Here is a 13,918-nt window from a genome sequence, read left to right on the forward strand (position 1 = left end):
CAGGAGGCGGAGTTTACAGTGAGCCAAAATCATGCCACTGCACTCCAGCTTGGGTGACAGAGCAAGACTCCATCTCAAAAAATAAAATAAGTTATGGGTATATAGCATATAAAGATGTAACTTATAACACTGATAACATAAATTGGGATGGAGTAGTAAAGAAGTAGAGGTTTTTGTGTGCAACTGAAGTTGTTAAACTAGATTGTTATAACTTTAAGATATGTTATGTAATCTTAATGGTAACTTCAAGTAAGACCTCTATAGAATATACCCAAAAGGAAATGAGAAAGAAATCAAAGCATGTCACTACAAAAAAATCGATGAAAAATGAAGAAAGGCAATAAGACACGGTGGCTCACGCCTGTAATCCCAGCACTTTGGGAGGCCGAGGCGGGTGGATCACGAGGTCAAGAGATCGAGACCATCCTGGTCAACATGGTGAAACCCCGTCTCTATTAAAAATACAAAAAATTAGCTGGGCATGGTGGCGCGTGCCTGTAATCCCAGCTACTCAGGAGGATGAGGCAGGAGAATTGCCTGAACCCAGGAGGCGGAGGTTGCGGTGAGCCGAGATCGCGCCATTGCACTCCAGCCTGGGTAACAAGAGCGAAACTCTGTCTCAAAAAAAAAAAAAGAAAGAAAGAAAGGCAATAAGAAAGGAAAGGAGGCCTGAAAAGGCTACAAGACATATAGGAAATAATTAATATGGCAATAGTAAGTTCTTCCCTGTCAGTAATTATTTTAAATGCAAATAGATTAAAGTCCCCAATTAAAAGACAGAGATTAACTGAATGGACTAAAAACCAGCATCCAACTATATGCTATATACAAGAGTCTCACTTTATATCTTTTCAAATACCAAATTCTTATGGCCAGTTGTAATGGCTCATGCCTGTAATTCCAGCACTTTGGGAGACCAACATAGAGGATTGCTTGAGGAGAGGAGATCAAGACCAGTCTAGACAACATAGAAAGACTCTATCTCTTAAAAAAAATTCTTTTAATTGGTAGGCATGGTAGCACATACCTGTTGTCCCAGGTACTGTGGAGGTTGAGGTGGGAGGATCCCTGGAACCCAGGAGTTTTAGGCTACAGTAGGCTATCATAGTGCCATTGTACTCCAGTCGGGTGACTGTAGGCTATCAAAGTGCCACTGCACTCTAGTTGGGTAACAGAGCGAGAGAAAGAAAAGGAAAGGAAAGAAAGAAAGACTTACTGAAAGTGAAAGGATGAGAAAAGATATTCCTCACAAAGGTAACCCAAAGAGAGCAAGAGTGGCTATAATAATACAACACAAAAAGACTTTAAGTCAAAAACTGTTACAAGCGGCAAAGAAGGACATTATATAATAAAAGAGTCAATTCACCAAGAAATATAACAATTACAAATATATATGTGCCAAACATCAGACCTCCTAAATATATAAAACAAACATTGACAGAATTGAAAGAATAAATAACACAATAATAGTAGGAGATTCAATACCCCACTTTCAATAATGGATAAAATAGCCAAACAAAAAATCAATAAGGAAACAAAGGACTTGAACAATACTATAAGCCACTTAAACATAGACACTTGCAAAACATTTCACCCAACAATAGCAGAACACACATTCTTCTGAAGCGTACATGGAATTTTTTCCAGTTAAACCACATGTTGGACCACCAAACAAGACTTACAAAATATAAAAAACATTGACATTATACCAATTATCTTCCAATCGCAATGGAATGAAACTAGAAATCAATAGCAGAATGAAATCTGGAAAACCCACAAATATGTGGCAACTAGACAACACACAACAGTGGTTCAGAGAAAAAAAATCTCACGAGAAATTAAAGAGAACTTGAGGCAAATTAAGTAGAGGTTTTTGTGTGCAATTGAAGTTTTTTAACTAGAATGACATAAATCTGGAGGTGAAAGTTTGTACGCTGAAAACTACAAAATGTTGTTGAAAGAAATGAGACACCAATAAATGGTAAGGCTTCCTATATTCATGGAGTGGAAGACTTAATATAGTTAAGATGTAAGTACTACCCAGAGTGATCTATAGGTTCAACAAAATTCTCATCAAAATCCCAACAGCATTTTTTTTTTTTTTTTTTGGAGAAATAGAAAAATCCATCCTAAAATTCATACTGAATCCTAAGGGGGTTCAATATGAATTTTATTGGGACACCAACTTTTAGTCTTTCAGGAATTGGTGTCTTTAGCCAGACGTGATGGTGGGCACCTGTAATCTCAGCTACTCAGGAGGCTGAGGCAGGAGAATTGCTTGAACCCAGGAGGCAGAGGTTGCAGTGAGCTGAGACCACACCACTGCACTCCAACCTGGGTGACAGAGTAAGACTCTGTCTTTAAAAAAAAAAAAAAAACAGTTCGTATCTTGCAAAGGATACCAAATAGCCAAAGCAATCTTGAAATAAAAAGAACAAAGTTGGAGTTCTCACACTTCTTGACTGTAAAACATAAAGCTACAGTAATCAAAACCGTGTGGTACAAGCAAAAAGATAGACATATGGAATAAAGAGCCCAGACATACGGAATAAAGACCTCTGAGTACATGGTCAAGTGATCTTCATTAAGGGTGCCAAGACTACTCAGTGGTGAAAAGACAGTCTCTTACAGTCTTTTAGTGTCATAGGAAAAAGTGGATATCCACTTGCAAAAGAATGAAGTTGGACTCTAAACATTAAAGACCTGAATATAAGACTCAAATCTATAAAATTCATTGAAGAAAGCTTGGGAGAAGGGATCATGACATTGGATTTGGCAATTGATTTCTTGAATATGACACCGAAAGCACAGGCAGCAAAAATAGACAAATAGTACTACATTGAACTTCAGAACTTCTATGCATCAACAGAGTGAGCAATAAAAATAGAAAATAGAAAAATACAGTGAAAAGACAGCCGATGCGATGGGAGAAAATATTTGTAAATCATATATCTGATGAGGGTTAATATCCAGAATATGTAAAGAACTCCAGCAACTCAACAACAAATGAATAACCCAGTTTAAAAATGGGCAGAGCACTTATATAGACATTTCTCCAAAGATGATATACAAATGGCCAGCAAACTTCTGAAAAGATACTCTATAACTAGTCAGTAGAGGTATGCAAATCAAAATCACAATGCAATGTCACCTCATACCCATTAGAATGGCCACTATTTTTTAAAAAACAAAAATAAGTGTGGGCAATGATTTGGAGAAATTAGAACCTTTGCGCACTCTTGGTGGGATTGTAAAGTGGTGCAACTGCTATGGAAAACAGCATGAGAAAGTGTGAAATGGGAAGTTGTTCAATGGTTATAGAGTTTCTTTCAGTTTTGCAAGATAGTTGTGGGGATCTGTTATAGGACTGTGAATATACTTAACACTACTGAAATGTACACTTAAAAGTGTTTAAGATAGTAAATTTAATGCTAATGTGGTTTTTATCACAATTTTTAAACATTGTTTAAAGAAAAGAAAACAGACAATAACAAACATTGCCAAGAATGTGAAGAACAGTAAGTCTCATACATTGCTGGTCAGAATGTAAATAGTACAGGCACTTTGGAAAACGTTTTGACAGTTTCTGTAAAAATTGAATACAAATTTATCATTCACCCTATCTATTCCAATTCTAGATATAGACCCAACAAAAATGAAAACCCCTGTCAACCAAAGACTTACATGCGAATGTTCATAGTAGTGTTAGGCATGATAGCCAAAATGTGAAAATAACCCAAATGTTCATCAGCTGGTGAACGGATGAACAAAATGAAATACTATTCAGTAATAAAAACCAGTGACCTATTGATGCATACTACAATATGGGAAAACCTAAAAAAAATTAAGCTAAGTGAAAGAAACCACATGCAAAATATTACATATTATATAATTCTATTTATAAGAAATGTCCAGGAAAGGCAAATCTAGAGAGACAGAAAGCAGATGAGTGGTTGCCTTGGCCTGGTGATTGGAAAGGGAACTTAAGTGCCCATGAGGCCATCTTCTGGGGTGATGGAAATGTTCTAAAAAGTAGATAATGGTAACGTTTGCACAACTCAGTAGGTTTACTACAAATCATTTAATTGTACTTTTAAAATAGCTGAATTTTATGGTATGTTAATAAAGTTGTTTTATTTCATGTAGTTTTGAAACAGGGTCTCTTGCTGTGTCACCCAGGCTGGAGTGCAGTGGCATGATCATAACTCACTGCAGCCATGACCTCCTGAGCTCAAGTGATCCCTCCTGCCTCAGCTTCTTAAGTAGCTAGGACTACAGGCACATGCTATCATGCCTGACTAATTTTTTTATTTTTATTTTTGTAGAGATGGGGTCTTGCTATGTTTCCTGGGCTGGTCTTAAACTCCTGGCCTCAGATGATCCTCCCGCCTCAGCCTCCCAGAGTTCTGGGATTACAGGCATGAGTGACTATGTTCAGCCGACATGATTTTTAAAAATAAAAAAAGAATCATTTGGGGAAAAAAGGGTATTCTCAAGATTCAGCACTATTCTTGAGGAGTTGAAAGAGGTATATTATAATGAGAAATAGTTAAAGGAGTGGGGAAAACAAAAATACTTCACAAGAAAGGGATGATTTTCTTAGTATACTGTAAGGATTTACTAAAAGTATTTAGTAAAAGTGTTTAGTAAATACTTTTAACATAATCCTGATATTGTAAACACTAGTTGTAATATTTAGAATCAATTTATATACAAAGCATAGGAGATAATTTTATTAGCCTTGGCAATGTAAAATGGAAGTATAGAAGATAAAGGTTGAGAGATGAAAAGGTACAGGACCTCTGAAAATAGTAGGGCTGGCATAACATTCATATCTTCCAAAATGGGGAGTCAAGAGATACCGTCTATAGATGATGGAGATACATTTATTTTAGAAAGAGAAGAGGTGAGGGATTGGCTTAAGTAAGTTAAATTCTTATCTAGCGTAACAGAAACCAATAGGTAATGTCTACAGTTGATAAATCAAAAAATCATAATAAAAGCCTATTTCCTTAGAGATGTTTATGGTGACTTCTAGAAGATTGAGTTAAAAATTATTCTAGGATACTGGAGGAGACAAGTGGTGGTGGAGAGTGGTGTCAGTAGAAGACTTTCTTTTTATCAAAAGTCTAGCACAATTACTTGATTTTTTAAAAAAGCATTTGCATCAGGTATCAAGGATTAGAGAAAAATAAACACATTTGGAAGACAAAGATATTGTTACCTCCTCCCAAAAAATAAAGAAATGATATGTACTTAGAATGGTCACTCCGTTTCCTACTGACTGAATCATATTCTGGTCCCTTGGTTTATGTTCTGGGAAAATATACCTATTCCCTTGAGTTCGGAGGTTTCCACATAGTCCAGAAATAGTCTGGTGCCTTCTTATTCTTTCAAGTTTGAAGCCTAAGCTCTCAGCACTTGTCTCCTAGTAAAGGGGAACCAACAAATTGTGCATGCCTGCCTACTGTGTGACAAGTACTTATGCTGTCTTTGGTAAGGTTAGAATTATCCCCATGTAAACTACAAGGACACTAAGACCTAGAGGGGTTAATAAGAGACAGAGCTAGGTCTAAAACAAACAGCAACGAAAACTGAATGCTTCATGCCTCTAAAGCCCTTGCTCTTTAACTGTTTGTCAGGATCATTTCACCTGTAACGGAATACCGAACTGAGGCTTGGCCCAGCCGTCAAGTTAAGCCAAGTCAATAGCCGTGGCTCAATCAGCACACATGACTGGAAGTTCATCAGTAGAGTGGACATCATGGCAGTTTGATCTAGCAGCACAGCAGTCATTAAAGAACCAGTTTCTCTTTCTCTGTTTTGCCATCCATAGTTTTGGGTTATCCTGAGGTTGATAGGTTCCGTGAGAGGGAGAGATTGACTTCCCATGGCTGTCTTTTAAATCAAATGATCTACAATCCTAGGATTCCAGTAGTTATCTGGTTGCAGCTCAGGTGTTAGAAAATTATGAGTATCAGCAGATGCCTAGATCTTTCAAATAAGTAATAATACTTGAAAATTTTTTTTTAAATGGTTTCTGAAATCTTATAAGGTATGATTCTTTCAGCAGTCACCCTATTTGACCTCTCTCATAATGACCCAGACTACCTGCCATCTCTAGGAGCCTCTCTTTTAAGCACAGGCATACTTGCTGATGCATGGCCTTCTCTTGGACTTGCTATTTATGAGAGCCCCATGTTGACTGTCATCCAGGAGACTGAGAAGAAAGACTGACTTCTCATTCTTTTTCCTACAGGGACAAACTCTGCCTGGGCGAGTCCTTTTCCTGCGTTACGTAGTTCAGACCCTGGAAGATGACTTCCAGCAGACCCTGAGGAGGCAACGGCAGCACCTGCAGCAGTCCATTGCAAACATGGTGCTGTCCTGTGACAAGCAACCCCACAATGTCAGGTAAGCAGCCACCTGAGCCCTGAGATGAGAAGAGGTAAGGGATATAGGTGGGCAGCTGCTGAAGGCTAGAGAATATCAGCTGGAAGAGGTTTTCTAGTCAGTAGATAGTGTAAATAGGGCTAATTATTAAAACTATAGATAGGCCGGGTGCAGTGCTTCACACCTGTAATCCCAGGACCTTGGGAGGCCAGGTCGGGCGAATCACTCGTGGTCAGGAGTTCGAAACCAGCCTAGACAACATGGCAAAACCGTGTCTCTACAAAAATACAAAAATTAGCAGGGCGTATTGGCGCATGCCTGTAATTCCAGCTACTTGGGAGGCTGAAGTGGGAGAATCACTTGAACCCAGGAGGTGGAGGTTGCAGTGAGCTGAGAATATGCCACTGCATTCCAGCCTGGGTGACAGCAAGACTCTGTCTCAAAAAAAACTAATTAATTTTAAAAAATAAAACTATAGATAATCATAAAAGAAACCCCTCCTGATAATCATAAAAGAAACCAACAGCGTGGCAGTTTCCACATAGCTTGAGTGATTTTTCTCTCAAGACCAACAGACTTTCTTTGGTCTATTTCGATACTGTCCACAATGTTATGAGATCCAGGGGGAAACCCTAACTTACATAAAACTTTTTCATTTTTATTAATGTACATTTGTTTCTATCCTCCTGATGAACCTCACTATAAATCTCATTTGTCACTATTAGTTTCTGAAAAGTAATATTCATAACAATAGGTCATGTGACTGACAGTAAGGTACAATAGATAGTAAGCATATGTTCTTTTTTTGCAGAATCAGAGCTTCTGGAAGCATGGAACTACTATGCTTATACCAAGAGGGGAAAATATGATCTTTAGGGTAGGGATTTTAGGCTGGAATTTTCCTTTTGGAACTACAGACAGTCCTGACTCTTGAGGGTTTGACTTAGGATTTTTTTTGGCTTTACATTGATACAGAAGTAATACCCATTCAGTAGAAACCATGCCTCAAGTACCCAACAAACACTCTGTTTTTCATTTTCAGTATAGTACTCAATAAATTACATAAAATATTCAACACTTCATTATAAAATAGGCTTTGTGTTTGATGATTTTGCCCAAAGTGTAAGCTGTCAGTGTCCTGATCACATTTAAGGTAGGCTGGACTAAGCTACAATGTTCAGTAGATTGGGTGCATTAAATGCCTTTTCAACTTATAATATTTTCAACTTATGATGGTGTCTTAGTCCCTTTGTGTTGCCATAAAGGAATGCCTGAGGGTGGGTGATTTATAAAGAAAAGAGGTTTATTTGGCTCTCAATTCTGCAAACTGTACAAGAAGCATGGCTCCAGCATCTGCTTCTGGTGAGGGCTTCAGGAAGCTTCCACTCATGGCACAAGGTGAAGGAGAGCTGGAGTATCACCTGGCAAGGGAGGAAGGAAGACAGGGGGCAGGGGGATAGTGCCAACCTCTTTCAAACAACTGGCTCTCAAGTGAACTAATAGAGTGAGAACTCAGTTGTTACCATGAGTACAGCATCAAGACTTTTATGAAGGATCTGTCTCCATGACCCAAACATCTTCTGCTAGGCCCCATCTCCAACACTGGGGATCACATCAACATGAGATTTGGAGGGGACAAATATCCAAACTATATCAGATGGGTTTATCCAGATGTAACCCCATTGTAGGTTGAGGAGCATCTGAACATCCCTTGCTTTTTTGGAAATGGCTTTTACTAAAAGGGCGTACCAGCATCTCTTTGTTCAGAGCAGCATTGAAGGCTGGGCTAAGCTACGATGTTCAGTAGATTGGATGCATTAAATGCCTTCCAGTCATATTTATGTTCTCATGTGTTCTTACACATTTGTTGAAAGTAGTATTCACAGGTCAACATGGGTCATTGACTATGATAAATCCTCTAATAAAAAGGAGGACATTTTGTTATGTTTTGGGTATTGGTCAGCTTTCCCACCCCCTTGGTTTGCATGTCCATATTCATTTCCCTATATGTGGTATTTTATCTAAAGATTAAATGGTAATAATTTTAGGGGTACAAAATTAGTAAGTAGAGAATTGACAAAGAGCACAAGACAGTATAGTTGAATTTTAAAGTGAAAAGTTGGCCAGGGACGGTGGGTCACGCCTGTAATCTCAGCACTTTAGGAGGCCAGGGTGGGCAGATCACCTGAGCTCAAGAGTTCAAGACCAGCCCGGCCAACATGGTAAAATCTCATCTCTACTAAAAATACAAAAATTAACCGGGCGTGGTGGCATGCGCCTGTAATCCCAGCTACTTGGGAGATTGAGGCAGGAGAATTGTTGAACCTGGGAGGCAGAGGTTGCAGTAAGCAGAGATCACACCACTGCACTTTAGCCTGGGTGACAGAGCGAGACTCTGTCTCAAAAGCAAATAAAAACTAAATTTTAAAAAGTGAAAACTAATTTATGTAATGAGAACAAGTCCATCTACCATTATGCTTTGCGAGCCTAGGCATTAGAGTGAGTGGGATACACGAGGCACTGTTCTCTTGGTTGCTTTCATTTTCACCTCTTGTGGTATGAGTCTCTCACTGTACAGGGTGTCTCTTGGGATTAAAGACAGGCATTTAAGGCCAGGCGCAGTGGCTCATACCTGTAATCCCAGCACTTTGGGAGGCTGAGGTGGGTATCACTTGAGGTCAGGAGTTTGACACCAGCCTAGCCAACATGGTGAAACCCCATCTCTAGGCATAGTGGCAGGCATCTGTAATCCCACTACTTCAGAGGCTGAGGCAGGAGAATTGCTTAAACCCAGGAGATGGAGGTTGCAGTGAGCCGAGATTGCGCCATTGCACCGCAGCCTGGGCAACAAGAGGGGAAACTCCGTCTCATAAATAAATAAAGGCATTTTAGGCCAGGCATGGTGGCTGAGGCCTGTAATCCCAGCACTTTGGGAGACCAGGGTGGGTAGATCACATGAGACCAGAAGTTTGAGACCAGCCTGGCCTCAAAACCCCATCTCTACTAAAAATACAAAAATAGCCAGGCATGGTGGTGCACTTCTGTAATCCCAGCTACTCAGGAGGCTGAGGCATGAGAATCGTTGGAACCTGGTAGGCAGAGGTTACAGTGAGCTAGGACTGCACCACTGCACTCCAGCCTGGGCAACAGAGCAAGACCCTGTCTAGGGGAGAAGAAAAAAGAAGTCATAAGCTACCTTGATTACTGATTCTTTGTATGTGCCCTGGTTTTTCCATCTGGAAGTTCGTAAAGTTCTCTTTTTGCCAAATGTGCCTGTCCTAGGTTTATATTCATCCATTGTGCTGGGCATTCAGTGGGCCATTTCAGTCTGGAAAAATATCCTTTATTTCTAATAAACAGGGTTTTTCACTTTTGTTACTATCTTTCTAATTTCCAAGAGCTCTTTTATTTTTTCTCTGCTTCTTCCTTATTAAAATTAATAAATAAGCCAGGCATGGTGGCATGTGCATGGAGTCTCAGCTATTGGAAAGGCTGAGGCAGAAGGATCACTTGAGCTTGGGAGTTCAAGACTATATGGAGCTATGATGACACCAAATAGGCTGGGCACAGTGGCTTAGGCTTGTAATCCTAGCACTTTCAGGGGCCAGAGTGGAAAGATTGCTTGAGGCCAGGAGTTCAAGACCAGCCTGGGCAACATAGCAAGAGCCTGACTCTGCAAAAAAATAATACTATAAACTGTATTCTATTCTTATTTCCTTCTTTCCTGGATCCATATCATCTCACATCTTTGATTTTGCTAATCGGGATTTTCATTTTTGTTTATTCTCTGATTCTCTTCTACATAATATCTGTCTTTTCCACTTTGCTTTTTTGCAAGGAAGGAGGGGCTATTTCGGCCTCTATCTCTTACGTTAGAAGCTTTCGATAGATGTCTGGTAAACCTTGGTAGTCTATAGTCTATCCATATTTAAAGGTCCGAGACTCAAAAGATAATGGAAGCTCTGAAGACATGGGAGGACTTGTCATTTCTACACTTCCCTATAAGTGGAACTGATTTCTCATTTCTAAGAAGATTTCTTAAGTCAAGGTTTTAACTTGGGCTGGTTCAGTTTTACAGAGAAGACATTCAACCTCTTACATGAAGGATGAAGACAGGATACCAGGGTTTTGGAAGACGTGTGAGAAGATGGCAAGGGTCTCTACATTCAGCATGCATATGTTCATTTAGTGTCCCGTTTGCTCCAGTGTCTGCCTCCAAGCCGTGCCTGGTATCCCAGTCAGAGACCCTCTATTTTACCTCTCCACAAAGTTAACTTGTAGTCTACAGGATTGGGGAAGATCTAGAGGTCTAAAAAATTTTTTCAAGCCATGCTTTTTTTTTTTTTTTTTCAGGCAAGGTCTCACTCTGGTTGCCCAGGCTGGAGTGCAGCAGCTCAATCACAGCTCACTGCAGCCTTGACCTCCCTGGGCTCAGGTGATCCTCCCACCTCAGGCTCTTGGGTAGGTGGGACTACTGGCATGTGCCACCATGCCCTGCTAATTTTTTGTATTTTTAGTAGAGACTGGGTTGCACCATGTTGCCCAAGCTGATCTCAAACTCTTGGACTCAAGCAATCTACCCACCTGAGCTTCCCAAAGTGCTAGGATTACAAGAATGAGCCACCATGCCCCACCTCCTACTTATTTCAGTTTACCCGTCTTTCACCCTCACTTCAAAGAAACCTAGTGCTATGGCTTGCAGAGTTTACTGAAGTTTGTTTTGTTTTGTTTGGTTTTGTTTTTTTGTATTTTAAGTAAATGGGATTAAATAAGATAAGTCTTCCCTGCTGCTGGCTTAGGATTTAGGTTTCTCAATTCCACTATGTCAGTTAAAACATATTCCTTTGCCTAAGTCATAGGCTTGGATTAAACATCATCTTAAAACATGATACAGTGGCTTTATTTGCTTAGTTAAGGTTGCCTTTAATTTTGTAATCAGCATCTCTCAGCCTACTCCCAAATTAAAGACTAGGCAATTACCTCACTTGACAATTACCTCACCCCTCATCCATCAGCCTGAGCAATGTAGCAAGAACCCGTCTCCACCCCTCATCACCCACCTTGCACCTGAGGTGATCATCGTTCTGCATGGTCATTATTTCATTTCTTTTGTTTCTATGTAGTTTTATTGCATATACATATATTCCTATTAAATACATATTTTAACTTTAGTTCCTTTAGCATTATATTAAAAGGTATCGTGCTATATGTAATCTGTTGAGAATTTTATTTTTCACTTACTATTTTATAGTACCAAAATTTGTCCATGTAGTTTATTCATGTTGACTACTATGTAATATTCTGTGAGTATCCTTCATTTGCCTCCCATCTTTCAAAATTTCACTGCCATCATCTTCTCTCCTCTTCTCTTCTTCCTTGTGGATATTTTTCAAAAGTTATTTATTATAATATTAGTGGGGTTTTAGGAGGGAACAAAATTAGGTGTGTATATTCAATCTACTGTTTTTACATAGGTTACCTAAGTGATCATTAAAAATAATTTTGAGTGTATGAGATGTTTTTACCTTACTAACTTGTAGAGAGCCTCAGCCCTGTATAAAGTATGATTCCACTGTACACACTCTAAACCTTAGTTGTTAACATTAATAGATGACAATAATATAGAACTTGCAAGGATTTCTGTGGTCATCCAGTCCAACTTTCCACTTGGTTAAGCAATGTCCCTGGTCAGGAAGACACAGATAGTACTGTTTGACCCTAGAGTTACCTTTGAGTACTTACTTATAACTCAAAGAAAAACATTAATATTTTAGTTCGCTTTTTTTTTTTTTTTTTTTTTTTTTTTTTTTTTTTTTTTTGGAGAGATGGGTTCTTGCTATGTTGCTTAGGCTGGTCTCAAACTCCTGGTGTCAAAAGATCCTCCCACCTCACCTTCCCAAAGTGCTGGGATTACAAGCATCAGCCACCATGCCTAGCCTTTAGTTGACTTTTATAGCCTTACTGCAGTTAAATGTGATGTTTATATTAGACTTGTTTAATTATTGAAAATACCGAAGGACTCTTTTGTTGCTTGTAGGGAAATCCAGGGATCTGGGGACCCAGGTTAAGGCTGTAATTCTGAGTACCAAAAATACAACAGGCATTTTAACCTTTTTTTTTTTTTTTTTTCTGTACAGGAAAAGAAAGAATAAACCTTTTCTTTCTTTTTTCCATTTCAGGGATGTTATCAAGTGGCTGGTCAAAGCAGTAACTGAAGATGGATTCACTCAGCCCCCAAACAGAAATCAAATGTCTTCAGGAACAGGAATCTCGAAAGCCGGCAGTAGCCACCCTTCTTCCCAGTCCAACAGGACAAAGAACACCAATCAGCTGTAAGGGGCAGGCAATTATCTTTCCTGGGGCTCTTGGGATTTAGTATTTTAGAGAACAGCACCAATCCCTAAGAGCAGCTTCCCCCAAATTAACAAGATCTTAGAACATAGGCTGATGCTTATTCAAGACTTAACTAAAGGCTAAATTTCTAATTCCAAAGGTAAAACAAAACCAGGTGCTTTTACCCCTAAAATGATTAGGACTTCACTAAGTGAATACGAAGTCACAACACAGACATGAAACAAACACTAGAGGACACTGCCCTTTGTTTCCTGCATTTCAGGATAAGTAAAGGGTTACAGCTTCTCGTCACTTCAGGTTTCCATTGCCATAGAGAAGGAGTGGTGTGTAGTATGAGTTTTGTCAACCTTGCGTCCTCAAGGACCTGGGTTTCTCTCCCCATGTCTTGGGAGAAAAATAGCAGTTCAGCCTGCAGGTTCCAACACACCAAGGCAGGCCTCATTACCACAGACTGCTCCAGAAAGAAATTCCTGGCATTTCTTTTATGGGGTTGAGTGGCTTTGGCATTTTTTGAGAGATGCCAGGATTTTAGGGGCTAGGGCTACCCTTGTACAAACAACTCAATATTGTATGTCAATCATACTGTTAAAAGCCAGTCACACTGGACATTTCAAATATAGCATTTTTGTCTGAATTCACAATGTTATATTACAATCTTGTTGAACCAACCTGATTTTTATGTAAGGCCTACAAGTTTAGATTGTTTCCTAAATTATAAACTAATTATAACTAATTTAGGAAACAATTTTATATCTAAAGGGGAATGTTTTGGAACAATGAAGCATTTGGGTAGATTGAGGAAGGCTCTAAAGTGGCATCTCCCACAGGTGCCACATGCAGACTCAAGAGGCAGGTGGACACTGTTCCTTCCATGGAAGCTAATATCACATAATAATTATCATAATAAACATTTATAAATACAAGTTAGTAGAAATAACAATAGGGCCCCCTAAAAGTCAATTTTGTCATGATCTTATCAACAATAATAGACCGCTACCACTTATCACTAGACAGTCCCTATCTGTGAGATATTTTATATATCACTCACAGGTTTACAAAGTAGATGATATTATTGCTCATCCTTTTGATAGCCGAGAACACTTGAACACAGAGCAGTTTAGTAACTTGTTGAAGGTTGAACAGCTTATCATTGTAGAGCCAGAATCTGATG

General features: G+C 39.2%; 1 protein-coding gene across 1 annotated transcript in view; it reads left to right on the forward strand.

Moving 5' to 3' along the window:
- The window catches only part of SIMC1 (SUMO interacting motifs containing 1), a 47,452-nt gene that overhangs the window by 9,439 nt on the left and 24,095 nt on the right, over positions 1 to 13,918 (forward strand). The window contains exons 4-5 of the mRNA XM_021673423.2: positions 6,260 to 6,414; positions 12,573 to 12,725. Of these exons, the coding sequence (XP_021529098.2) occupies positions 6,260 to 6,414; positions 12,573 to 12,725 (308 nt within the window). The remainder of the gene's footprint in view (positions 1 to 6,259; positions 6,415 to 12,572; positions 12,726 to 13,918) is intronic.

Source organism: Aotus nancymaae, unplaced genomic scaffold, assembly GCF_030222135.1.
Source record: "Aotus nancymaae isolate 86718 unplaced genomic scaffold, 86718_ANA_hifiasm-v0.15.2.pri h1tg000015l_1, whole genome shotgun sequence".
Taxonomy (NCBI): Eukaryota; Metazoa; Chordata; class Mammalia; order Primates; family Aotidae; genus Aotus; species Aotus nancymaae.